This window comes from Verticillium dahliae, genomic scaffold (assembly GCF_000150675.1).
Source record: "Verticillium dahliae VdLs.17 supercont1.18 genomic scaffold, whole genome shotgun sequence".
In the NCBI taxonomy this organism is placed as follows: Eukaryota; Fungi; Ascomycota; class Sordariomycetes; order Glomerellales; family Plectosphaerellaceae; genus Verticillium; species Verticillium dahliae.
In genome coordinates, this window is record NW_009276923.1 from 710,654 (window position 1) to 732,423 (window position 21,770).

At 57.1% G+C, this 21,770-nt stretch overlaps 10 protein-coding genes across 10 annotated transcripts; 4 read left to right on the forward strand and 6 right to left on the reverse strand.

Annotated features, from left to right (window-relative positions):
- Nucleotides 1–766: 766 nt before the first annotated feature.
- On the forward strand, nt 767–1,746 carry VDAG_08015 (DCS2 protein; the record flags this gene model as incomplete). The annotated part of the gene is made up of 3 exons (XM_009652781.1): nt 767–869; nt 904–1,664; nt 1,726–1,746. The coding sequence occupies 3 exons, from the start codon at nt 767–769 to the stop codon at nt 1,744–1,746; spliced, it is 885 nt and encodes a 294-aa protein (XP_009651076.1).
- Nucleotides 1,747–1,809: 63 nt separating this feature from the next.
- VDAG_08016 (uncharacterized protein) lies at nt 1,810–3,017 on the reverse strand (the record flags this gene model as incomplete). Its single annotated transcript, XM_009652782.1, has 4 exons — nt 1,810–2,228; nt 2,320–2,366; nt 2,431–2,510; nt 2,586–3,017. 4 exons carry the CDS (start codon nt 3,015–3,017, stop codon nt 1,810–1,812), a joined length of 978 nt encoding a protein of 325 aa, XP_009651077.1.
- A 1,072-nt stretch (nt 3,018–4,089) lies between these two features.
- Nucleotides 4,090–5,772, forward strand: VDAG_08017 (hexokinase-7; the record flags this gene model as incomplete). Its single annotated transcript, XM_009652783.1, has 3 exons — nt 4,090–4,283; nt 4,350–4,367; nt 4,422–5,772. The coding sequence occupies 3 exons, from the start codon at nt 4,090–4,092 to the stop codon at nt 5,770–5,772; spliced, it is 1,563 nt and encodes a 520-aa protein (XP_009651078.1).
- Nucleotides 5,773–5,916: 144 nt separating this feature from the next.
- Nucleotides 5,917–6,609, reverse strand: VDAG_08018 (uncharacterized protein; the record flags this gene model as incomplete). Its single annotated transcript, XM_009652784.1, has 3 exons — nt 5,917–5,926; nt 6,149–6,510; nt 6,598–6,609. 3 exons carry the CDS (start codon nt 6,607–6,609, stop codon nt 5,917–5,919), a joined length of 384 nt encoding a protein of 127 aa, XP_009651079.1.
- A 460-nt stretch (nt 6,610–7,069) lies between these two features.
- On the reverse strand, nt 7,070–9,385 carry VDAG_08019 (uncharacterized protein; the record flags this gene model as incomplete). The annotated part of the gene is made up of 1 exon (XM_009652785.1): nt 7,070–9,385. One exon carries the CDS (start codon nt 9,383–9,385, stop codon nt 7,070–7,072), a length of 2,316 nt encoding a protein of 771 aa, XP_009651080.1.
- Nucleotides 9,386–10,409: 1,024 nt separating this feature from the next.
- On the forward strand, nt 10,410–12,047 carry VDAG_08020 (uncharacterized protein; the record flags this gene model as incomplete). The annotated part of the gene is made up of 2 exons (XM_009652786.1): nt 10,410–10,743; nt 10,801–12,047. The coding sequence occupies 2 exons, from the start codon at nt 10,410–10,412 to the stop codon at nt 12,045–12,047; spliced, it is 1,581 nt and encodes a 526-aa protein (XP_009651081.1).
- A 729-nt stretch (nt 12,048–12,776) lies between these two features.
- On the reverse strand, nt 12,777–13,373 carry VDAG_08021 (uncharacterized protein; the record flags this gene model as incomplete). Its single annotated transcript, XM_009652787.1, has 1 exon — nt 12,777–13,373. One exon carries the CDS (start codon nt 13,371–13,373, stop codon nt 12,777–12,779), a length of 597 nt encoding a protein of 198 aa, XP_009651082.1.
- A 1,483-nt stretch (nt 13,374–14,856) lies between these two features.
- Nucleotides 14,857–15,783, forward strand: VDAG_08022 (uncharacterized protein; the record flags this gene model as incomplete). The annotated part of the gene is made up of 1 exon (XM_009652788.1): nt 14,857–15,783. The coding sequence occupies one exon, from the start codon at nt 14,857–14,859 to the stop codon at nt 15,781–15,783; it is 927 nt and encodes a 308-aa protein (XP_009651083.1).
- Nucleotides 15,784–16,115: 332 nt separating this feature from the next.
- VDAG_08023 (uncharacterized protein) lies at nt 16,116–17,989 on the reverse strand (the record flags this gene model as incomplete). The annotated part of the gene is made up of 5 exons (XM_009652789.1): nt 16,116–16,358; nt 16,430–17,176; nt 17,249–17,500; nt 17,582–17,826; nt 17,908–17,989. 5 exons carry the CDS (start codon nt 17,987–17,989, stop codon nt 16,116–16,118), a joined length of 1,569 nt encoding a protein of 522 aa, XP_009651084.1.
- Nucleotides 17,990–19,860: 1,871 nt separating this feature from the next.
- On the reverse strand, nt 19,861–21,459 carry VDAG_08024 (allantoate permease; the record flags this gene model as incomplete). The annotated part of the gene is made up of 2 exons (XM_009652790.1): nt 19,861–21,204; nt 21,259–21,459. The coding sequence occupies 2 exons, from the start codon at nt 21,457–21,459 to the stop codon at nt 19,861–19,863; spliced, it is 1,545 nt and encodes a 514-aa protein (XP_009651085.1).
- Nucleotides 21,460–21,770: the final 311 nt, after the last annotated feature.

Here is a 21,770-nt window from a genome sequence, read left to right on the forward strand (position 1 = left end):
CGAGGACGGGGCATTTCAATTCCCAAACGAGCCATGCCTGCAGCTGTTCGCAACCGCATGTTCCACATGAATCACAGCTTCTTGGTCACTTGTTTGCATTTTTCTTTGGAATATTGAACACAGCATAGCGTCCATTCAACGGTATGAACAGCTCATGATGGGGAGGTGGGGATAGGACTTTAAAAAGCTGGGAGAGGCAATGGGGGCGGTGACCGAGATCGCGCAACAACTTTGTGCCGATGCCATAGCTGAGGGGACGACATGGGAAAGAAATGGGTTGCCAACGCAACAACCAAACCACTTGGATGAGGAGCACTTGGACGAGGAGTTGATTGATTTTCAAAGTACATCTCTGGCGCACTGGGTGCCGAGAATGACATGACCGTAGATTTGGGTCTGGAGTCTTTTTGGAAGATATGCCGCATTTTCCCTTGCTCAATGTGTTCCACGAGGGCGTCAACGCGTATTCTTGCTGATACTTTGCCAAGCCGTTTGATGCATGGCTCAAGCATGGCCGAAGCCTTCAGCGCCTTGAGCAGGTACCTCAGGTACCTTAGTCTGGAGGACAAGTGTGATCAAAGCCAAGACCCTGACCCCACCGCGGGGTCGCGATCTTGCTGCTGCCAAACTGCGGGGCAAACGAAGCACCTCAATTTGGCGACAAAAGCCCAGCAACATCATCACTGTCCGATAGGTTCCCCCGGAGCTCTCTTACAGTCAACATTCCTATTGCAGCTCAAGAGTGACGGCATCGTATCTCGACAGAATGGCCGAAGCCAAGACCCACGCAGAGGCTCTGCTGCCCCGGTTCAAGCTAGAGCGCCTCCTCAACCAAGGTCATCACCATGTGTTCTCCCTCCCCCGTCTGGGTGCGATCAAGGTTGACTGACGTTGCCCCCAAAGACCAGGCCGGCCGCAGATCAAGTCTTCTTGGTAGCATTGACGACAAACCGGCGCTCCTCATACTCGAGCGTGCCCCCTTTCCCGTCTCGACGGCCTACCTCGGCGAGACGCCGGCGGCGCTCTCGAGCCTCAAGAACCTCGGCGCCAACGACATATACTTTTGGTTCCTCGCCCGGAGCGGCATCGTGCCGTCGACGCCGGCGGACGACGCCGACGCCGACTTTTTCGCCGACCTCAAGATCAACCTCATCTACCCCTGCACGAGCACGCACGTGGCCAAGTACAGCAAGCAGCCCGTCCGGCTCGTCACGGAGACGGCCGAAATCTACCGCGACCACGTGCGGCCGTACATGCAGCGCAAGCGCGACGAGGGCCGGCTGAACTGGGTCTACAACATCATCGAGGGCCGCAAGGAGGTCGAGGACGTCATCTACAGGACGCCGCTGGGCGCCGCCGGCGACGAGGGGTTCCTGCTGCTGCCGGACCTCAACTGGGACCGCAAGACGCTCGACGCGCTGCACCTGCTGGCGCTCGTCGAGCGGCGCGACATTTGGTCGCTGCGCGACCTGCGCCGCCGCCACCTCCCCTGGCTGCGGCACATGCGGGCGCGGCTCGTCGAGGCGACGACGGCGCAGTACCCGAGCATCGACGACGACCAGCTCAAGCTGTACGTGCACTACCAGCCGACGTACCACCACTTTCACGTGCACATTGTGCACGTGCAGCTCGAGGCGGGCGCGACGCAGGCGACGGGCAAGGCGGTCGGCTACGAGAGCATCATGGAGACACTGGGCGCCATGGACGCGAGCGACGAGGAAGCAGGCATGGATCGCCTGGCGTTGAGCTACACGCTGGGCGAGGCCAGCGAACTATGGACCGAGATCTTCGCGCCGCTGCGCCCTGCCGTCAGACAACGTCCTCCCCCCGCGCATCCGCAGCCGCCACGGCCCGCTGCCGGTACTTCTTCTCAATCGCTATGACGAGGTCGTTGACGCCGGCGCCGAACGGGCACTGCGTCCACTCGCCGCCGTCGCGGATGCAGTACACCTCGTCGTCGAGCCGCACCGTGCACGACAGCGTGACGCCCGCCTCGGCCGTGCGCGTCACGCTATCGCGCAGCAGGCCGACGCCGTAGGCGCCGTCTTCGCGGACGGCGCACTCGTTGAGCACCTTGATGTCGATGGCGTGTTCGAGGGCGCACGCCTCGATGAGGCTCTGGTCGGGGATCTCGCGATACGAGCGCGTGATGCACATGGTGAAGCCGAGGCTGATCTTGGGGTCGGGGTAGAGCTTCGCCGCGCAGAGCTCGATAATGTTGCCCATGCCTGTCATATGGGAGTCAGTTTTTTTTTTCTCCTGTTCCTTTTTTTTCCTTTCCAAGTGAGGTCTGGGGAGATGTAGAGGGAGCAAACATACACTCAGAAGGCCCGTGACGGCAGTCAACGCCGTCATCTTGGGTCGGTCTACGGAGGAGAGTCAGTCAAGCGTGCGAGACGGAAAGGGAAGCGGACAGTAGCCTAGACGTACGTTCCGACAAAAGACAGTTTCCAGTCCACCTTGTCATGTGCGCGCATCATGACCGGCAGGACCATGTCTCGCAGGCAGTCCTGCATACGATGTCATGTCAGCAACTTGGTATCATGACTGGGCGGCCTCGATCCTCAAGACTGGCTGCGACGTACCCGTGCATCCGGGCACTTGCTCATGATGTGCGCTTCCAGGGGCACCAGCCTGTTGACCTTGCTCGCGAGTCCGGCGCCGTTGTTCGCTTCGGCGGCCTTGCCAGGTGCGGCGGCGGCCTTTGCTGCGGCGGCCTTGTCATTGTCGATGCGTATCCTCGAGGTGATGCCGAAATACTGCCACAGGTTGTAGCCGAGGATGCCGAGCAGGATGATGATGATGAGGGGACGGGCGCGGCGAGAGGATCGGGTCCCGGAGAAGAAGCCGCGCTTCTCGTCCATCGTGACGTATGGCTGTTCTTTGCTCGGTAGGGAGCAAGGCGGATCGTTGGCAGGGATGGGCGACGACAGGGGCCGCGCGGTCTGGCCGGCGGACAAGTGCTTGGGTTTCTGTTGTTGGTCGAGGTAGCGGTATCGCGACGAGTCGATACGCATGCTGTGGTGAGGGCGGATGGATGGGAGGGGGGGGTAGATGGAAAGATGCAAGACGACTGAAATGCAAGACGTCGCAGAAAACAATCCAAGGATGATGGTTGTGTGGAGAGTCAGCAATCTAAGGCCCGAGGGATTCCTGGTGAGGGAGTGGTGGGATTAGGTGTGGATGATTTGCTTGGGGAGACGACGACGCGGCGCGCATGGGCGATAGGGCGGTACATCTAATCGCGGTTCCCCAGCGCCGTGGCGGAAGTACCACTGTACAAGTAACCCCCCTGGCTTCATCTGCCGCACGTACTATGCAGCACGTTAAGTGCCTTGATAGACTCCTTGGCAGCCCGTGTTCAGCCCGTGTTCAGCTACGAGGGCCCAGGATGCAAGGGTGTCCTGGGTGTGTCGCTGCTGTGCCTGACGCCTGCCTGACGCCTGCCTGCCACTGCCATTGCCACTGCCACTACCACTGCCTCTGTCTGTCTGTACGTACTGCCTGTCATTGTTCATGGATCGTCAACCCTCGCTCGTGTCACGTTACAGTCGCCATCAGACGAACACAACCGAGTGTCCGGGTTGTGGGAGACAAGAAACAAAGAAAGCTCGGCTCATTCGTTTCACAGACTGCAACACATCGCCATGACACGTCGGTGAATTCGTGCCGTCATCCTGTTCTTCCCTGGGATATCGCTGTCCCAAGGTAACCTGGGATATCCCGCATCTTTCACGATCGTCGACACGACGAAATCTCACTTCACGCCACCTCACCAAGACATTCTGCCAGACTCCAGTCGTGGAACACAATCGTGGCACTGTCATCGCCGGCTCAAATCCTCACGTTGAGCCTCAACTTCGATTCGGAGCGCTACACCCAATTACGAACGCCCCTTGGCCTGTCACCTGGCTCATATTGGTCAACCATTGTCGGATTGGTTGAAGCTGTCTTTCACTGAGGTCAACCACCGCATCACACTACCAAGTGCTTGATGGCCCTGCCGATACGACGTAGACCACCTAGCTTTGCGACCATACGCAGATACGTCGGCTCTAAGCACATGAGACCCATGTGCGAACCATGACAATGAGTTCCGATACCCGATTGAGTTTGCAGGACTTCCTACAACCACTCCATGTCGACCTTGATACAATACACAGCCTATCAAAGGCCTTCTACCACAACTTTATCCATCTCGCAGCTGATGACCTTGCTCAGTTCTTGCCCACGCCCATCTCCGAATCCATTCTGAAACCTGTCAGCAAGAGTGGCCACGGAAGGTGAGCTTGTCTTCGCCTGCATGAAGCTGCACCCTGTCACCCTGCCACAAGCTAACCCCTTTGCAGACATCTTGCTATTGACATGTGAGTACTTCCCCCTTGGTGACATTGACCGTACTCACTCTCTCTCTCTCTCAGTGGCGGTTCCAACCTCAGAGTGGGTTTCATCGAGCTGTCGCCAGAGGAGGCTGTCTCTCGCGAGGGTGGTCACGGTCATACCAACGGGGCCTCTAATGGCGTTTCCAATGCCGCGACCCGTGTCGCCCGCCTCAAAGAGCAGTCGTGGCCCATCGCCGAGCATCTCAAGAGCATGAACGATACGAAATTATTCGACTGGATCGGCGAATGCATCGCCGCTGTCGTCACCGAAGGCTGCCGCGCCTGGGCCTTTGCCGCCGACGAGCCGATACCCCTGGGCATCACTTTTAGTTTTCCCATGGTCCAGCGGTCCCTCAACGAAGCCTCTATCATAGCCATGGGCAAGGGATTCGCCATCCATGGCGATGTCGAGCTTGGATCTTTGTTACTGACTGGCTACAACAAGTCCCGCCGAGAGCTGCCGCCGATTCGCATCGCCGCCATAGCCAACGACTCGGTCTCGACGCTCGTCTCCTTCAACTACCTATACGGCGAGGACAGCCGCAAGAAAGCAGCCATGGGTCTCATTGTAGGCACGGGCTGCAACGCAACCATCCCTCTGAAGCTCGCCGCCCTCCACGAAAGCAAACGACCTGCAAGGATCAGCCTGCTCCCGGGCGAGGCCCCAGAGCAAGTCCGCATCGCTGTCAACACGGAGTGGAGTATCAAGGGCTCTGCGCCGCCACTCCAGAAACTCGGCCTGATCACGAGGTGGGACGAGGCTCTCGATGCCGCTGGCGAGATGCCCGGTTTCCAGCCGCTGGAATACATGACAGCAGGGCGCTACCTGGGCGAGCTGGGGCGACTCATGCTGCTAGACTATCTCGATAGTCGTCTGGGTGTTGATGCTTCGGCGTTACCCAGCGCGTTGTTGACGCGCCATGGCATGACGACGACCTTTCTGAGCCACTTCCGACCCCTGGACCCAGACGCGCTGGTCTCTCAGCTGGAGACCGAGTTTCCAACCAAGGCGCCTTTCCGATGGACGACCGACATGGCCACGGCGCTCTATCACATGAGCAAGGCAATCGAAGTCCGTGCCGCAGGCATCGTGTCTGCTGCTGTGGTGGCGCTGCTTCGCATGGCTGGTGATGTCCCAGAGGCAGGCGACGGCAGCGGCGCTGAGGAAGAGGAACCGAGGGAGCTGGGTGTCGGGTACACCGGAGGCTGCATCGCGCATTTCCAGGATTACCTGCACGACACGCAGCGCTTTCTCGACGAGCTGGTAGCGAAAGATGTGGGAGACAAGCCGCCTGTGCGCATCGTGCTGAGTCCTTGTCACGATGGTGGTATCAAAGGAGCAGGCATATTAGCTGCAGCGGCAGAGTCGAGCCTCGACAGGGAAACATGACCAGCGAAATCATGGTATATGTGCTCTGTTCGGTTTGAAGCACCCATGAATAAATTTATGAACATGATTATGAATACATGGCCTCGACCACGTTCGACTAGAGCTCCAAGCTCGCCCACCCAAACTCCCAACGTACATCCTCGCTCAAGTCCACCTGGTATATGTACCTCGCTTGATCCACCTGGTATATATACCCAAAGCCAAGCCATCCCACCCCCCTCATAACGACGCACCACAAGACACGCCTCTCAGCAACGCCCACAGCAGAGCCAAAACCGGCACAACAAAAGCCCAAGCCCTCATCCCGCCCAAGGAAAACCGGCGCCCTCCCCGCCTCCGCCGCCGCTCGCACCGCCCCGTCCCGAACACAACGCACCCGAGCCCGGCCCGGCTCTCGCACTCGCCGTGCATGCGCCGGCGACGAATGACGCGCGCGACGCCGCCGCGGCAGAAGCGCAGGTCGCTGGCGAGGTCGCAGCCGCGGCCGCACGAGGGGCACGCGAGGCGCTGGGCGCGGCGCTCGAGGAGCCAGGCGACCTTGAGGCGGACACCCGTGTCCGTCGTCTGGAAGAAGTGGCGGTTCGTGTGCTTCAGCGAGAGGGCGTCGGGGTAGGAGAGGTGGGCTGTGATGAGCGACTGGAGCTCCGGCGGCAGGGTTGGCAGCGTCGGCGGCGGGGGAGGGGGGGTTCTGTTTTCGCTGTCATTCGGCGGGGTGCTTGGATCTTTGGGTGGTGTTGTCTGGCGTGGTGGTGCTCGGGTTGGGTGTGAGCAAGAGGTTGTGCATGAGGTGGAGGGTGGTGGGGTTGGCGCTGGCCCAGCTCGTACGATGAGGGTCATGGCGACGGTAGTCAAATCTGATGTGGGAACAAGAATATGGCGTATGATGGCCGAGGTGCTGCGGGAAGAGATGCAGACAACCTGACGCCCTGCTGCATGCGATGACATTCGCTTTGTATCGTACTGCTGCCTGCTGCGCCAGGCGGTGACTGAAGTCGTGGCTCCTTCATAATCCTGGCTGCCTGCGGGAGGCGTCGCGCGAGTGCAGGGGCCAATGCTGACAGCCCTGGCCGAGTACTATTGAGTGGCGATGAGGGACATGGGTAATTGGCGATGGACGATGGCATCAATTTTGTGAAAGTGGGTGTTAAGTCAGTGTGTTGTCTCTCCAATGTGCTGCCTTGCAAAGCCGGATAAAATCTCTATGCTGGCCAGACCAGAGAATGAATGCAACATCTGGATGCCATGTACTTCTAGTACGGACAACGAGTTCGTCAAGTCGTTCAATGCTGCCCTTCATCTACCCCAGAAGCTTGCTCTGTCTTTCCAGAAATAACACCTTGGGCCGATCCGACTCAAAGGTCAACTTCTTCTCCGCCATGACGATCTCCATGTCCAACGCACCCTCGCGCAACTCCCATGCACCGTGTTGTGTCGCAATGTGCTCATACCACAGATGGAGTCCATACGCTCGCCTCAGCTGCTGCACCATCATCACCTCTACCGAGCACCAGGCGCGCTCGTAGTACTGGCCATCGACCAGGCTGATGACGGCATTGCACTGGGCCACGATCATCGGCAGCGCAGAGACCCCTGGCATCGGGTCGTCCTGGTCCACACAGCTGTGGTCGAGCCAGATGCCGAGGCGCGAGGGTTCGACTGACGGGTGCAACCGTAGAAAGGCCTCCACAGCGGCGACCATGCGCCCGAATTGCGTGTTGTTCACATCGTCTGGCGAATCGCGTGACTTTTCCGTGTTGATCCAGCGGTAGGAGATGAAGATGACAAAGTCAACAGTGTCTGGTTCATGGGAGAGGGTCGATCGAGAGACCAGAGGCAAGACGAGGCCGTCGTTTGATCGCGGGAGTCTTCCAAAGGCGAGGAACTCGGTGTATCGCAAAACCTTGAGACGGTCAAACATACGGCCCCTCTCCATATCTGAGGACAAGCTATCGTCATATGTGTGCCGCAGAGATCGCAGTGAATTGGTGGCGTCACCTCCGTTGGACAGCAGCACAGGTCTCAATTTCTCTTGAAAGAGCTCGCGGTATCCTTTCCGGAGCTTGGCCTCCACTTGCAACCTGGCAAACTCAGGCTGCCGATGGTCCCCAAGCTGGCGGCGAAGGCCTTCGAGGACAAGGTCTTTCATGGCTGCATCGTTGTTAAACACGGAGTGATCGAGCGCTGTATAGCCTTGGTTGTCCACGAGATCCATGTTGGCGCCCACGTCTACAAGCTCGCGCAAGTACTCATAATTTTCGCTGGAAGGCTCCTTGCAGAGTGCAATGGCGCACGAGCAGGCGCTCGGTAGGTTGAACTGCGCCATGGCCTCATCCACCCTGCCCTGAAAAAGTAGGGCTCGTCCATAGAAAAACCTCGAGAGGGCCATGACGGCTGGGTCTTCGAGCCTGTGAGAAAGTTTGAGGGCGGCATGTGCAACGTCGACGGCTGCCTGTGTGTTGCCTTGCGCTGCAAAACAGAGCGAGAGGCGAGACTGGCCGATAGACTCCCAGGTGACGGCCAGTTGTCGACGAGACGCTGCCTTTGCCGGGCTTACACCGTCAGCTGCTACCTCGCCCAGATGTTGCGCCAGCTGGACGCGTTCATTCAACTGGGTGATGGCCAAGTCCAGCAGTCGATCGTCACGACGCTGTTGTGAGAGCTGGAAATTAGCCATGCCCAAGTTCCCAACGGCGCGGCATAGTGGCTTCTGCCACTGCAGCTTTTTCGCCGCGTCATACTGAAGCTGAAACGCTTGTTGGGCCTCGTCCAGACGCCCCATGTGCCGCGCAACAACGCCGAGCTCGCCGCTGAGGATGATCAGCTCCTGCGTAGCTTCATCCCCGTTCTCGACCAGCCCCTGTTGCAAGAATGCCATGGCCTGCTCGTAGCGCCCGATACATCGATTGGCCAGGCCCAGTTCCTTCAAGACGCGGCATCGATAGATCTTTGCGTGGGCGAAAGAGGCGAATGCGTCGCATATCGAAAGAGCATAGCTGAAGTCACGGAGAGCCCCCTCCCACTCAGCCTGTCGAGCGTGCTTCTTGCCACTCCTCATACGGCTGAACCAGGAACGCGTTGCACCAATGGCTCGAGCCAGAAGAGCCGGCGTGAGCCCGTCGGGCACTCGGGTTGTCAGGCGAGGTTCGACGCCAGTCGGCGCAAGGCTGGCAGCATTTTGCGAGGACCCGCGGCTAGAGTCCTGGTAGCATAATGTGGCATAAAACTCTTCAGGAGGGACGATCGTGGCATGATATGCTCCTGCAGCAATAGAGTACACAGCGTTGTGACTGTGTAGGTCATGAGGTATTGGCGAGGCACGCACCATGACGCCTGTGTTGCCCGCCGGAAGTACCTGGTCATGATGCTTTGTGCCACTACTGGTGCCGATGCGATGTGTGGCAAGACTCGGGTCGGATGTCTCCTCGACCTGGTATGAGCATATAGCCCCTTTGCTAGCAAGCACAAAACTCTTCGTATAGAGCTTTTCGGAGCGAATCGGCCTACTGACAACTCGTTGAGAGCCGGGTAGTAGCACGCGAATCTCGACCCGCTCTTGAGATTCATCCAGATCACTTTCGTAAATTTTCAGTCCGAGGAAGCCATGCGAGGACATCGAGAGACGCCATATTTGAAAGTCGCCAGCGTCGACAGAGAGGCCCTGTTGAATGAGGCGCCAAACGAGATCAATATCATACAAGGGCCGCGCTTGGTCGTCTTGACCTTTCCGACGTAGAATGGCGACACCCAGGGCGACACTTCGGATGGCCTTGGAAGTGTTATCCGACTCGAGACATTTCGTCTCCAGTTCCCACTCAGCGACGGTGCGTGAGGTCAAGCCATCGTTTCGAGGTTCGCCCCATGACACGAGGCGTTGAATGACGTTCTCCGGAAGGGCGGCTGCTGATGCAGTTCCACGTATAGCTTGGCAAAGCTCATCCCGCCGGATTCTGATGCTCGTGGCATCGTCTTGCTCGAAGCCGGTGATTGTGCACTGTGAGTCAATTGTAGCGATCGTCCCGCCTGTTGAACAGGCGTGTACGCCTGGTCGTGTCAACTTTCTCTCGCAAATACTCATGTCTTCATAGCTGCAAGTCGTGCTTCTGGTCCGGATTCGATCTTCGTGGGATTTCCTTCCACTGCATCGTTCTTATAGTGCTGCACCGCTGGGAAGCATTATGGGAAGGATGCCGTGGGGAGCACAATGCAAAGCTACTGCAACATCTGACGCGTGGTCTCCACTGAAAGCCCGATATTGCCTGCATCTTTCTTGCAAGAAGGATCGATACCCGTGCCGAATATGATGCATACAGTCCTTCGAGGATGCTGTCTGACAGGCCTGATTGGCAGACAGGAATAGCGTCGATGGCATGAACAAGGCGCAGCCTCAGCAGAGCATGGGTCATGAAGGTGCTTGGCCGACTGGTGGTGTTGATCAGGCAGCAGACGCCGGACCACAGCACATGTTGGAGCACGCCACGTGACTTCGTGTCAGGCAGCACCCGTCATCACCCGAGCGCGTCTCAATTGCCCCTCCATGATAAGTACTACCGTCTCGCACAAAGTCGTGACGCAACAGGCGTCGAACGGCCCACTCGACGGACTCAATCCTCTCGACATGGTCTTGATTCTTCTTCGACATGGCGTCCCTTCCAACGCTGGATGATGACAGTGACTACGAATTCTCGCTGGAAGAGGAAACACTCCTGAGCCAGCTGGTCACAGACCACACCACAAAGCAGCCGATTATACCCATTGCGTCGGCGATTATTCCGAACCAGGTAGAAACACCGCGACGGTCTCAACCAGATCATGCATTTCACGACGCCCAGGCTGGCCATGGCTTCGCGCTCAAGCGTCCATCTGGTGCTTGGGCCCAGGACCCGAAGTCGTGGTCCACAGGCAGCCTGGCAGAACCACCGAGCGCCCTCGAGAGGGTTCTGCGTGACGACCAGGTTGTCAGCTATCCCGATCGTGAGTCAACACGTCGCGACAGTATTTCACTGAAACTGACTGACCTGAAGCGTCTAGTCGGCAAAGCATTATCAGCCTTTGTGGCCCCTGAAACTCCGGCTCCCCGTTCTGTTGCCGACCCAGACTCTGACACGCGCTCGCCGCTCGTACGATTTCGATCATTTCCCAAGAAGCCTTTTTCAGTGAGCGATCTGACAGCTGGATCATGGTGCGAGCTGCAATACTTCTACACGTTGACAAGACTTCCGTTTGGCAGAAAGACCCGGACGGTGGCCATGAAAGAGGGCACCAAGCTACACAAGGAGCTCGAGGATGAAGTGCACACAACGGTCCGTGTTGAGGTTGTGAGCAAAGAGGATGCGTTCGGCCTGAAGGTGTGGAACCTGATACAGGGCCTCAGGACGCTGCGCGACACGGGCCTAACGCGTGAGCTCGAGGTCTGGGGGTTCGTGGACGGAAACCTCGTCAATGGCGTCATTGATGGCCTGAGTTACGACCACCCTGATCCAGAGTTTGAGGCCGAGCTACGACAAAGCCAAGAGTCGCAACCTAGCATCACCGACTACTTTGCGTCACAGAAACCTGGCATGCAGAGAATACCGCAAGTCTACCTCACCGATGTCAAGACTCGGGGCAAGCGCAGCACGGCCAACGTGGCGCAGCTAAGGCCGGCCAAGGTGCAGCTGTTTCTGTATCACAGATTCTTATCGGTGATGGCAGCTGAGAAGCTGGACTATCTACGAGTATTCCGGCGGTACAACCTCGACCCTGATGAGCCCTTTTCCGACTCGTTCATCGCACAGATTGCAAGTCTACACGACGACGAATTCTTTGATATCGACCATCCAAGCGATGACGAGGACGTGCCCAAGGCTTCCGGCAGCCAACAGCCCGCGGACGGTTCTCAAACATCAACTGCCTCTTCGGCCCCGGATTTCATCAAGTACAGGACATTACGCGAGCTTCTGCCGCTGCTAGTCGCTGAGCTGAAACAGACATTCCCCCATGGCGCCGACTCTGTTGGTCGTCTTCTTTCGGTGGAATACCGATACCGTGCCGACGGGTCGCTGATCGACAACCGCATCTTTCCCATGGACGACGGCGCCCTAGATTCCTACATCGGCGGTACCATGCAATGGTGGAAGGCAGAGCGGGAGCCAAAGGGCGTGCAGATCGAGGATGCCTGGAAATGTCTGTATTGCGAGTTCGCCGAGGTGTGCACCTGGCGCAAATCGATGGACGAGGGGAGACTGCGAAGCTCACGGGAACGGCTGGAGGTGAAGAGGAAGAACAGCGGCCAGTGATGGCGAAGAGGCGGATGCGGCGTGAGTTTTGCTATTTGCCTGCATCTATTGGATACGGACACGCCAAAGTGTGCGTTGTTTTATAACTGATGAATACTTCGATATATCAACCTATTCGTGCCTTGGACTGTTGAGACGTAGCGAAGAACCTGCATGTGGGTGATGTTTGGCCCTCTATCTAGTGCATGTCTGCCTTGCTGCCGAATATGAGACCGAATATGAGACCTTCAGTAGGACCGCCCTGTATGCGCCCAGCTTCTCGCGTTATTTTGCCACCCAGGCTACTATGACGGCGTTGCTGCTGCATTTTTGAATTGGCTCAGCATATGTTTGAGACACCTCCTCCACAAGATGACACGCGGACCACTCCCTGCATCAGGCTTACTACCTGTGCTTGAAGAAGCAGTTTCTGGAATTACATACAACCAAACGTCCAGGGCCGTCCTAACCGGGCGAGAAACGTGACTGGACTTTCGCTCCACGCGACTGCTATTTGTGCAGTAATGATTTGTGGACAGCGAGCCAACAGACAGCTTAAAGACGCTGTTTGCGGTACCGGCACAGCTCGTTCTACCACCCGCTGTCCGCTTCGCCTGTATGCCGGACCAACGCACAGTCAGGCCGGCTCGGCAGTGGTATCCTTCAGAGAAATGCAGCAATGCTACGCTGGGCCGTCGTCTCCCACGAGAGGCTTTTCCCGACGTATCATGACGCTTGGATGGTCGAACTTCAGTCAAAGTGGCGCGCAACATGATGCTCCACAGCAGCAGCATCCCCCTCAAACGCACCACAGACTGGGCAGGTCACAGCCTCAGCCTCTGCACGCTCAACGACCGGATTCGGCTGAACCCCATCCTCGCTGGAAGGCGCTGGATCGTCAGCCCCAGGAGGGGACGGGCCGCCCTTGGCCTTGCGCTTCGTCTTTGCAGGCTTGATATACGCATCCAAGCCAATCGTCTGCGAAGGACGCTCCGGCTCGTCGCGGTAGTCGCGGGGTCCGCGCTGACGGCCCGGACCTCTGGACGTCGCGGGCGCCGAGCTGGCTGCGTCGGGGGACACTGCCATCTCGGAAGCGGCAGGCTGAGACGCGGCTTGCGCGGCGCCGGCCATGGACTGGACCCTGCCGACCCTGCCGTCGGTGAGGCGGACTTTGATCCCGCGGGGGTGGTTGCCGCGGGTGAGCACGTCCTGGACGGCGCCGGAAACTGTTCGGCCGGTTGGCTGGTCGGCCTTGAGGACGATGTTGACGCTGGCGCCGCGGATGACGGCTGTTGTTGTTGGCACCCGAGTCATGAGGAGGGATCTTCTGAGATTGGCGAGAGACATTCAAGGTGGAGAGTGGGGATGTGGATTGACTCTGGAGATCGAGGCTCTTCAGATCAGAGATCAGCTAGAGACGGCCATGAAGAAGTGCTGTCGTGGTTGTCACGAGGTGATCTCATTTCGGGGTCGTGGGGTCCTAAGTCTTGCCTCTGGAATCTTTGCATTTGTGCTTAGGGATGACGTCACGTGGCCAGGGAGAATTGGTCGGAACTTCACGCCTGAGGTCAATCCCTCCCTCGTTCTCTGCTCTTTCTTGGGGCGCTGGCACATGAGGTAACAGTCCGTCAGTCAATTGCGTTCTCAGAAATTTGGCGGAATTTTTTTCTTCATCTGTTGGTGTTGGTTAGGCCACCGAGCTGTTCGTGCGTATTGTAAGGACCACTGGTCCTCGCTCAGCAGACATGGCCTGAAGCTTGGAGGTCCTAGAGTTACCAGGGCCTCATGGCCTTATGGCCTCATGGCCTCATGGCCTTATGGCCATTTGGCACTTGGTGCATGCTGCATTCGATCGCGGCCCTTGCAACATCAATTGCCTCGATCATCATGAGCTTTACTACCCCGGCATGAAAGGTCTATGCTTGGAAGTACTGTCCAGGCGTGAATCAAGGACATGGTGAATGCACTTGCAGTGTTGGCCTCCTGAGCAATGACAAAGCGGATGCCACTCCTAGAATTCATTCGCGGACGGCCGCTAAAGAAGCTATTGATGCGGGTACTTGGTATGTCGGCAGGTATTCTGACCATGGCATTTCTGGATTCTTCACGCAAAAAGGCTTTTTCATGTTCTGCGGCTGAGAAAGGTAAGGTTGTTAGTTGTAGGGGCGAATGAGCTTTTCATGAGACTGCCCAGCGAATTGCCTGGGCCAAGTAATTCCCCGTCTTAGAGCCTCTCCAGTAGACTTAGCCCCTTGCAACGTTGTCGGCCCGTTCAACGGAATCGCCGATATGGTATTGCTGCAATCACTGCAGCTCGTCGGTACGAAAGCTGATTTCGTTGGCCGCGACCAGGACTCAGCTGAAGGTCTGGGTATGCAGAGGCAGCGCTCAGTCAGCAGTGGTACCACTTCGCCGACGCAGTAAGACGGGGGGCTGTGGCATCGATATATGAACCAACGGAGCTGAGAAACCTATTCGATCGAAAAGCTCTCCAGCAACGGGCTCCTGCGGCAGGGCTATGCAACAATACGCCTGCGTTCAGATGGAGGCAACCGAGTCGGTGGTGAGCCAGCGGTCGTGAAGTTGCAGAGTAATCGGCGACCAGAACACGGAGTTGCCCGAACGCACTGCTTCAATTCATTCAGGCTGAAAGAAAGATCTCGAGAGGACTTTCGTGTGAATTCGCGGGTGTTGTATATAAATCGAGTCCACCAAGCCCGTTGATATCCAGTTTCTTTCCCCATCAGTACACTTCAACTTTATATCTCACTAGCCTTGTCCTTCTGCGAACAATTCGAGACAAACAGCGTCAACACTGCTATATTCAAAGATGCTTTTCCTGCAAAACATTGCTGTGGTCACCGCCATGGTGCTGTCAGTGCCATCGACGGCCTCCGTCATGCGGCGCCAGAACAACTCGAGTCGGATCCTCAGCGAGAGTCCAGCCCTCGAACCCATCGTGAACGGCCACGACTTTGCCTACTATTTTGAAGTCAAGTTCCAGCCGCTGGTGGACTTCGACACGGACAGCTGCTACAGCGTGCCCGCCATGACCATGGACGGAACCGCATCCGAGGGCCTTTCGCCCTCCGACGACGTCGGCCCGTGCCGTCCCCGCTCCGCCCTCGACCGGACCAACGTGTACGTCAGGGGCCGCTGCAACCGCGGCTGGTGCGCCTTTGTCTACGCCTACTACTTCCAGATGGACTGGGCCTGGTCGTGGCCCGTCAGCGGCTACAACCACCGCCACGACTGGGAGCACGTCGTCGTCTGGGCCAAGGAGGGCAAAGTCCGCGGCGTGTCCGTCTCGCAGCACGGCGGCTACGAGAGCCGCGTCGCCGAGGACCAGAGGCTTCGCTTCGACTACACGCCCAAGGAGTTTCCGTATCCTGCGTGGGACCCCATGCCGACGAGCGTCGCCATGCACCCCAAGGTTGTCTTTCACAAGGACGGCGCCCGCACGCACTGCTTCCGCTTCGCCAAGGACAGCGACGACTACGAGGGCCAGGAGAATGAGAGGGGTATTTGGATTCGTGGCGGTCTCGTCAGCATGCTGCTCATGCCGAGCGACTGGCAGGACAAGTTCAGATCTCACGGTTGGGGGAGTGCTCACATGGCATGGGCTAATGAGGACGACTTTACCGGCCATCTCGTCAAGTCCATGCCGCAGGAAGCCAGAGACGACGGGTTTGACTGTGCCTACGATGAGAATCCAGCTCTCAAAGGCTTTCCCATGGACTGGAAGAAGTGGGACTGATGTCGGCAAGTTGGACCGATGTGAGAGCCCAGGGCACAATGGAAGCCAGACCCAGGGGGTAGATGGCATGTTTCAAGATTGCAATATTTTCGATATTTCAGTACCCATAGACGTCCCAACGACAGCATTTGAATAGTCACAGTGTGAATTATAGAGCAATACGAACTAACCATCACATGTCTTTCCTCCCAGCTCCGTCAGACGCCTCTCTGCAGGAGCCTTCGAGGCACCACATCATTTCCAGATAGCATGCCCCCTGCGAAGCCTCCTCATAGTGACTCCTCTAGCCGATAACGGACAAAGTAGTGCTCGTGGCTTCAACTGCGAATGGCCTACATCCACCTCTGGATCATGGGGGCTGTCACAATTCTGAGCCGCTTGCCATAGAGCCACAGAGGAATGGTCGTCAGGGAGAAGAGGCCCATGAGCATGCCGAAGATGCCGAATGGCTCAGCCGGGCCAGTCTTGTGCTCCCAGTCCGAGACGAAGAAAGTCCAGGCAAAGGCGATGCAAGAACGGATGATCGTGGCCACGGTGAAGCAGTCCGATGCGGCGACAGTGTACGCATCAATGAGCTGGGAACACGGCATTAGCAACAATCCTAGACACTTCGTAGCCAGATGTGAACCATGGGTGAGCCACTTACGTAGTTGAATCCGATGGAGGGCACCTGCATCAGGCCAAAAGACAGCATGGCGAAACCAACTTGCAGTCCAACCCAACGAGTCCCGCCAGGGTACTGCGCGCAGAAGCCGAAGACGAAGAACCCACAGGTCGAAAGGGCAAGTGGGAAGGCCAGAAGAGGAAGACGGTCCTCCGCCTCTGACATTCCGTGTCCGCGGACCTTGGCCTTCTTCTTGAAGCGGGCGTCGGAGAGTACGTAGGTGTAGATGTAGCCGAGAACGACGCCGACGAGACCGCCAATGTTGACCAGACCGGCATTGGCACCCCACGAGTACGGCGGCATGGCCATCTGATTCGCGCCCACCGTGGAGATGGTGACGATGCCACCGACTAGACCGGCGTAATGGAGCGTAACGACCCATGTGCCAGGCAGGAGGAGGGCTCGCCACGGTCGTGTGAAGTGGTCCACCAAGCTGCCGGTCGGGCGACGGAAGCCCAACGACGCCACAAGCGAGACGGGCTCGACGAGTTCGTGACTCTCCTCATGTATGGCCTGGCCTTTCCGTTTCTCGTCGCTCAGCTCCGGGCTCGAAGGCTCGGCCCTGTCAAAGAGTGATTCGGGCACGAAGACCAAAGTCGTGAGAAAACAGAAGCCCGCGAGGGCGACGCTGACCCAAAATGTCGAGTCCCAGCCATAGTGGAACGCGATGTAGCCACCACTCAAACCACCAGCCGTTGCGCCGGCGGCGAGGAAAATGGTGTACACGGCCTGTTCAGTGGCTCCAGTCAGTCGCAACGTCTTGGGGGATGTGTATCAGAAGAATCGATGTCGCAGGCTTACCATGGCGCGGCCTCTTTCGTGGGCGAAGAACATGTCGCCTACCAAGGCAGGGGCGACTGTTTCAGATGCACCACCTCCAGCTCCTTGGAAGATACGAGCAGCGAGCAGCGAGTTGTACGAGGTTGCCGTGGCTCCCCAGACAGAGCAAACCGTCATCATGAGGGTTGCAATGATCAAAACAGGCCGACGTCCCGCCCAGTTCGAGAGCGGCACCCACCAAATATTGGAAGCGCCGAGCATGAGAATATTCACCTGTAATAGAACAAAAAATCATGAGCGTTAGAGTGAGCCACTCGTAGATTTGGGGGAGACGGCAAGAGTTAGATGGCTTACTGCGATGAGCCGTGTCAGGCGGAACTGCGGCTGAGGGTCATTCGGGAACTGAGCAGGCCACATCTGCAGAGATGGGGCCATCAAAGAACTCAAATAGTTGGCAACAAAAGCATAGATGGAAGCGGTCAAGAGAGCCGCAATCCTGCGCCAAGTAGGAAGATTGAGGGGGTCACGAGGGTCGGCGGATGGCTTTGGAAACAGCACAATCGAGGCGTTGGGTGTCGCACCCTCCGTGTCGCCAACATCTACGGGTTTGCACAGGTTAGACGGCTCGTCTTCGTCATGATAGCAAGTCAAAGTGTCTTGATCGCTGTCTGAGAACCTACCAAAAATCTCAACAGTACCAGGAGGTGAGGCATCCTGAACCTGGGATTTCGACAGCGCGAAGGCCTCGCGCCAAGACGCCATGCTGAATATTTGACTGGTTGTTGAGCTTGTGTGTCGATTTGGTAGCTCGTGGAGATCTTGGAAGTCTCTCTGTAAGGCACATCCCTCTCCTCAGGACGAATGCACAGGTTGTATATATGGATCATCACGACTCAGCTTGAGCCCATGAGCCCATGGACGAAGCTCAGACCTTTGCACCTCAACAACTGCGCGGCTCCACTACCCCGGATTTCTCCACTTACCGAGCATGAATTCCCCCACTGAGCCGAAGCTTTATTCTTTTCCCCGCGACAAGAGGTTGCGGGGAAGCAAAAGTTTGGCATCTCCTCCGCACGCGCTGCCTGCCGACATGCGCCACCTCCGCATCTTCATGTGAGGTCGAAGACCCCTAATCCACAAGATGTACGCGCAATGACATGTCCGGCACATGACTGGATGGGTTGGTGATGCACGGCGGGCCCTGGCGCCCAGTTTGGGGTTCTATCCCATGGTGCTACCTCGCCTGATCTAATTCGGACACACATCATGTTGGAAAGAGAAGCTTGCATTTGAAGGCTAAACCTTTGACAAAACAGGACAAGAGCAAGCTATCTCACACAGGAGTGGACACAGTCACCAGTTGTGAAATCTGCGGGAATCTCGGGATCGTTTTAGGAAGCAAGATCAGCTTTGGAAATAGTCTCACAACTCATCAAAGATATCATTGCATCCAAGTGGAAATAATGTCGCTCAGACTTCTGTCTAACCCCTTCCCCCTTCCCCCAACCCCCAATCCCGTCCTTGACTTCCAGTGCGTCAAAAGCACGTGTTCGCAAGATGAAGCTGAACGTGCTCCCATCGCAGCCTCCCAGGTCATTCTCTGACCTTCGTATTGGTTCAGAAGTGCATCTCATACCCGATTAGTCAATCCAGATTCTGAAATCTGCGTCAAAACCGTCTCCGAAACCTCGGGTCCTGATATATGAGCCTCTTCGGGAAGTGGGGGGTACCAATTACCGAGTCTGTTACCGCGCCATGGGCCAAGCCAAAAACGCGTCCACAAGTGTAGCACTGTGGGGTATACCCATTCGCGGATTTGGCCAGTAGGAGCAACCGGGTTGGTCGTTTGACCATCTTGGCACGACTATAGCCTGCAGGCCGTCAGTTGTGGATGTTGAGTTCGTCTAAGCCCCTCCACATGCTTGGATAACTGGGGCAAAATAACCATAAAATCCACGAGAAATGTGGCAGGTCTGTATTGTGGGCACCCGGGCCTTTTGGACGGGCATCGAAACTTAAGCCTACTCCGCCGCAGTTCATGTCCAGACAGGGGATAACCCTGGAAACATGATCCATGGCAGCTGACCCAAGCGGAGCCGATCCGAGTACAGAAGAGCCTCTCAATCTATCAATGGCTTCGTCCGGTTCCAACTGGACGACATCGCCGTGAAATTGTCGGCTATGCACCCCGTCTAGAGAATCCTCGGCACCCAGAAGCGCCAGTAAATCAACCGGTTTAGTCGTCAGGTTAACGGGATGAAGATCCGCGGCGATCGGAGGGTTTTGTCGGTGCCGAACTTTTGATGGTTGCTATGTACCCTTGTGGCATCGGCATCCGACGCGGAGTTGTTGAAGCGGCCGACACTCCGTGTCGTGATTTCCAGAATCGTTACATATTCCAGCAACCCCAACGAGCAGCAATCTAGATACTGCGAAGAAGAGCGAGACCGCCTCCTTGTGCACATAACATGCATTTCCACTGAGTGCATGCCGGCCGTGCTGTATGTCAAAGGATCGCAAGGTGTGCAGAATGATACAGCCACGATATTTCGCAACAGTCAAACATTCAGGTTTTGCCAAGGACGTCATGTATTTGAGAACATCGCAGGTTCAGCTACAAGAAGCGAACCAATCTAATACCGGTAGCGAAAGCCCACCGTCTTCCAATCCGTCACATCTTCATAGTCCTCTGGCCGGAGCTCGACCTGGTCCACCATCTGGGCCACATCACGCGAGCTCTCACCAGCGCCGACGACCTTGCCACCAGCCACGACTCCTGATCCGCCAGCCGAGCCCTCAAAACCCTCCTCTCTCGCACGTTTCTTGTTCTGCCACTGCAAATACGTCCTCAGCGTGAGCGCCAGCACGACGACGAGTGAGTAGCAGATCATGATGGTCTGAAACGCGGTGTTGTACGCCGGGGCCTCGCTGGCACGGAAGAAGTGCGGGCCGGCAATGTTGCCAGCGCAGTAGGCAACGAAGACGAGCGCCGAGACGGTCATCTTCTTGGTGACGCCGCGGTAGTTGCTCTGTACGAGAGACAGGCTGAGGGGCATGGCACCAGGCCCCGAAGCAAGGAGAAAGTAGGCGAAGAGGTGAACGCCGCTAGGGCTGATGTGCTCGCGGCGGTAGATCATGGCGGAGCCGATGATACAGGGTGAAACGACGCAAACGATGAGGAGGCAGTTCATCGTGCGGTAGCGGCCGGCAAGCCAACCGGTGCCGGCGATGACCGACGCAGCTAGCAGAGAGTAGGGGATGTTGATGAGGGTCGACTGCAGACTTGTGAAGCCGAAGGAGCGGATGACAAGGTTGGCAAAGTTTTGAGTGCCACCGTTGGGAATCTGCGTGGTCACCTCGAGGGCAAAGATGAGCCACGTCTTGGGATCGACGAAGCATTCTTTGACCTGGTCGAGGCGCCAGTTCGTCTTCTCTGTGCTACCTGTACCGGCAACGATGACGCGGTCTGCGGCGAACTGGCGCTCCTCGCCGTTCAAGAAACGAGCGTTGGAGATGCGATCGGGGAGAAATGTGAAAATAGCAAACGACCAGACGAAAGTGCCGAGACCGAGGATGATGTACATGGCACGCCAGGGACCGACCACATTGTCTGGGCTAATGTGACCAGCGCCAAAGGCCAGAAGACTACCAACAAGTCCACCGACCGAGTTGCCCGCAAACCAAATCCCGGTACGGAAGGGGATCTCGTCGCGAGTGTACCAGGTCGATGTGAGGAACATAAAGGCTGGGGTCAAGGTCGCCTCAGCGATACCCAGCAAGAAGCGGACCACGAGGAGGCCGCCAAAATTGGTGCATGCTGCTGTCACCACCACGACACTGCCCCAGAAGAGAGCATTGATGGTCAGGTACTTGGCCACCGGCAGACGAGCAATGAGAAGCGAGGTTGGGTACGTCCAGGCAAAGTAGCCAAAGTAGAACATGCTCGAGACCCAGCTGTACTGCTGGCCCCTCAGATTCTGTCATTTGTCAGTCGTGAAATGAGCTGCACAGCTCAAGAAAGGAAGACGAACAGTGTCTTCTCTGAGACCAAAAACAGAAGCACTCGACAAGATGGTGCGATCCATGAAGTTAAACATGTAGGTGACGAAAAGAACAGGAATGATGAAGCGATCAATTTTGCGCACCACGCGCTTCGCCATGGTGGCATCGACATGCTGACGCTGCTCTTCAGGCTCCCCTTCTGGCCTCGTATCGTCGTTGATCGGATTCATGATCTCTCTCGTTATCAAAGTTGCGTTGGAGTGCTGATGGTCGCAAGAAGCTGTTGCAAAGAGAACAACGCGGGGTCAGGCCCAATCTTTTAAGCTGCCAGTGACACCAGCTCTGATCTACAGACACAGGTGCCAGTAAGCCGGAGATCGGCGCGAGACACGCATGATCGGTGTCCGTCGCTCTCCAGAACCAACACGATAGTATCGCCAAGATGATATGTTGCATCGAGATATCTTTCCCTGGCCCTATCGCAATCGCGGCTCCGGTTTCTCGGGCTACAAACCCGGTCTATCGTCTATTGTGGAGGAAG